Here is a 2500-nt window from a genome sequence, read left to right as displayed (position 1 = left end):
ATATTTAAATTGGCTGCAGGTCAGTTATTGTGTTCTGTGACATTGTGACACCTCAGCAGGAGGTCTGACACCTCAGAACACAAACGCAGCCCATGATGAAGTGGAGACGACGTCGCCCCGCTGAGATCAGAGCGTGAAAGACGCTCAGTGGGAGACAAACATGGAGTCTGAAGGGAGAGTTTGAATTCAGAGAAACGAGCACACGAGTCCTCGAGTGTCTGAGTTACTAGACGACCGTTGAACCTGCTGTAAAGGTCAAACATGTGCTTTCTGCGCCATGCTGGTATCAAAGAGGTCATGTCAGAGTCTCTAAAGATGAATGAGTTCATCTCAAGTCAAATCTGAGTCATCACTACAAGGAAGACAGTCTCTTTAGTAGAAAGGTGAAAACATGCTTCATAGAAAACTCCCTTCTGCCCAAAGGGTTCAAATACTTAATTACCCAGAATGCACTTGGCTTATTGTTGTTCCCTATTCAATAGGCGTGACCAGCCCTTCTCGTGGGTGGTTAAATGTCAATTTAGAGCCGGTTTCCATCAGACAGCGTATGTTTGTTAAAATCACAGTCAAAGTACGAGTCATCGACGTTCAGGTCCACGTCAAAGTACGAGTCATCGACGGTCAGGTCCACGTCAAAGTACGAGTCATCGACGGTCAGGTCCACGTCAAAGTACGAGTCATCGACGTTCAGGTCCACGTCAAAGTACGAGTCATCGACGGTCAGGTCCACGTCAAAGTACGAGTCATCGACGTTCAGGTCCACGTCAAAGTACGAGTCATTGGTACCTAAATCAGAGTCCAACTCAAACATCCATCTGATCAGCGCTGTGATTTGATTGGATGCTGATCAATCTTCCAGAAGTTGAATCCAAGTTATCTTCATCACTTTGGACACCTGGTCACCATGGTTACCAAGGTGAGCGGGTATTGGGACCAGACTGGCCTGAGAGAGAAGGAAGCGAATGGTGATTACTGTGCGTGTGTGTGTGTGTGTGTGTTGAACATGAAGTCATCCACAGCTGAGTGTGTGGAGGCTGCTGACAGATTGTAGCCATATCTGTGCAGACGTACTCATCACTGCTGTGTGTGTGTTTGTATCACTGAAATATCAAGACACACACACACACAATCACACCTTTTTATATTTTTTTATTTTTTTATTAAAGATTTATTTTTGGGCTTTTAATTGAGAGATAGGACAGTGGATAGAGTCAGAAATCAGGGAGAGAGAGCGGGGAATGACATGAGGGAAAGGAGCCACAGGCTGGACTCGAGCCCGGGCCGCCCGCTTGAGACCACAGCCTCCATACATGGGGCGCGCGCCCTAACCACTGCGCCACCAGCGCCCCACAATCACACCTTTTAAATGTGTTTTTATCACTGTGTGTGATAAAGGTAACCAGGTGAGGGGACGTGGTTTTTCATTTTCTTTCATTTTTATATGAAGATGAATTTTAAGAGCGGTATCCTGTTTGAGGGAGGGAGACCAGAACCTCTGCAACATGTAACTGAGACAGCTGCTTCCTGTTTAATCAGCTGACTGTAAGCACTAAACCCGATGTGTAAACGAGTTGATCTTCAGGTCTTCCTCATGACGACTCAGTAGGGGGCGCTAGAGACATAACAGTTCCACAAACCAAAAAGAAACCTGAAGTTTTCATCTTCAGATCCGAAGTAATGATTTGTTCCTTTTTTTTATTTTGCAGCAAACAGGAGCAGCTGACCATCTCCAATGTTCCCGTCACAGACTGCCCCCCCTCTCCCCCCCGAACCGCACCCCCCACCATGAAGGTAACACACACACACACACACACACACACAGTTATATCTGGTTGTAGGATGAATACCACACATGTTAGTGTGCATGTTTGTGAGGAGAAACTAAAACTCACAGAGCAGAGAAGTAAACATTTAGCAGATGCAGCGTGGACAGCGAGTGTGCTGTTAGGACACGGGTGTGAGGTGTGAAGCTAGACTCTTCTCCTCTGTCGCCCATCGGTGGTGGAACGCACCAAACTCCATTTGATCTGCAGAATCCCTTAGACCTTTAAAGGGATACTTCACCCGTTGAAACATGAATCTGTATTGACATTGGGTCATATATGTAGTAGAAATGTGAAATAAATTTAAAGGCAGGAAGTGTCTTTTTGGCTCATGTGGATGAAAGACACCAACTCCCAGAATGCACAGCACTGCAGGCCCACTAAGGTCCTCTATTTACAGACATATTTACTACAACACATACGGCCGTTTCCTCAACTGATTCAGAGATTTCTTCCTGAAGGAATTGGCATCTTGTCCATAGACAATGACAAACAGTGAGGGCACCAACACTACCAGTCCGCTCCAGCTCGAGCCGGCCCCGACCATTCAAAAATACTACCAGGTTTCTAATGATACAAAGCTTAATGCAAATGAGTGAAGTATCCCTTTAAGAAAAAGTTAAAGACCCCGCTCTTTATACTTACGACCTTCATGGTGATGATGATGAAGAAGACGA

At 45.8% G+C, this 2500-nt stretch overlaps 1 protein-coding gene across 4 annotated transcripts in view; it reads left to right on the top strand.

Annotated features, from left to right (window-relative positions):
* Positions 1 to 2500, top strand: part of LOC132988431 (rap1 GTPase-activating protein 2-like) — a 33598-nt gene that overhangs the window by 20415 nt on the left and 10683 nt on the right. For all 4 annotated transcript variants that reach the window (XM_061055832.1, XM_061055833.1, XM_061055831.1 and 1 more), the window contains one exon: positions 1707 to 1791. In XM_061055832.1, the coding sequence (XP_060911815.1) occupies positions 1707 to 1791 (85 nt within the window). The remainder of the gene's footprint in view (positions 1 to 1706; positions 1792 to 2500) is intronic.

Source organism: Labrus mixtus, chromosome 14 (assembly GCF_963584025.1).
Source record: "Labrus mixtus chromosome 14, fLabMix1.1, whole genome shotgun sequence".
Lineage (NCBI taxonomy): Eukaryota > Metazoa > Chordata > Actinopteri > Labriformes > Labridae > Labrus > Labrus mixtus.
Note: the sequence above shows the minus strand (reverse complement) of the source record. Positions and strands in the feature narration are given on the sequence as shown.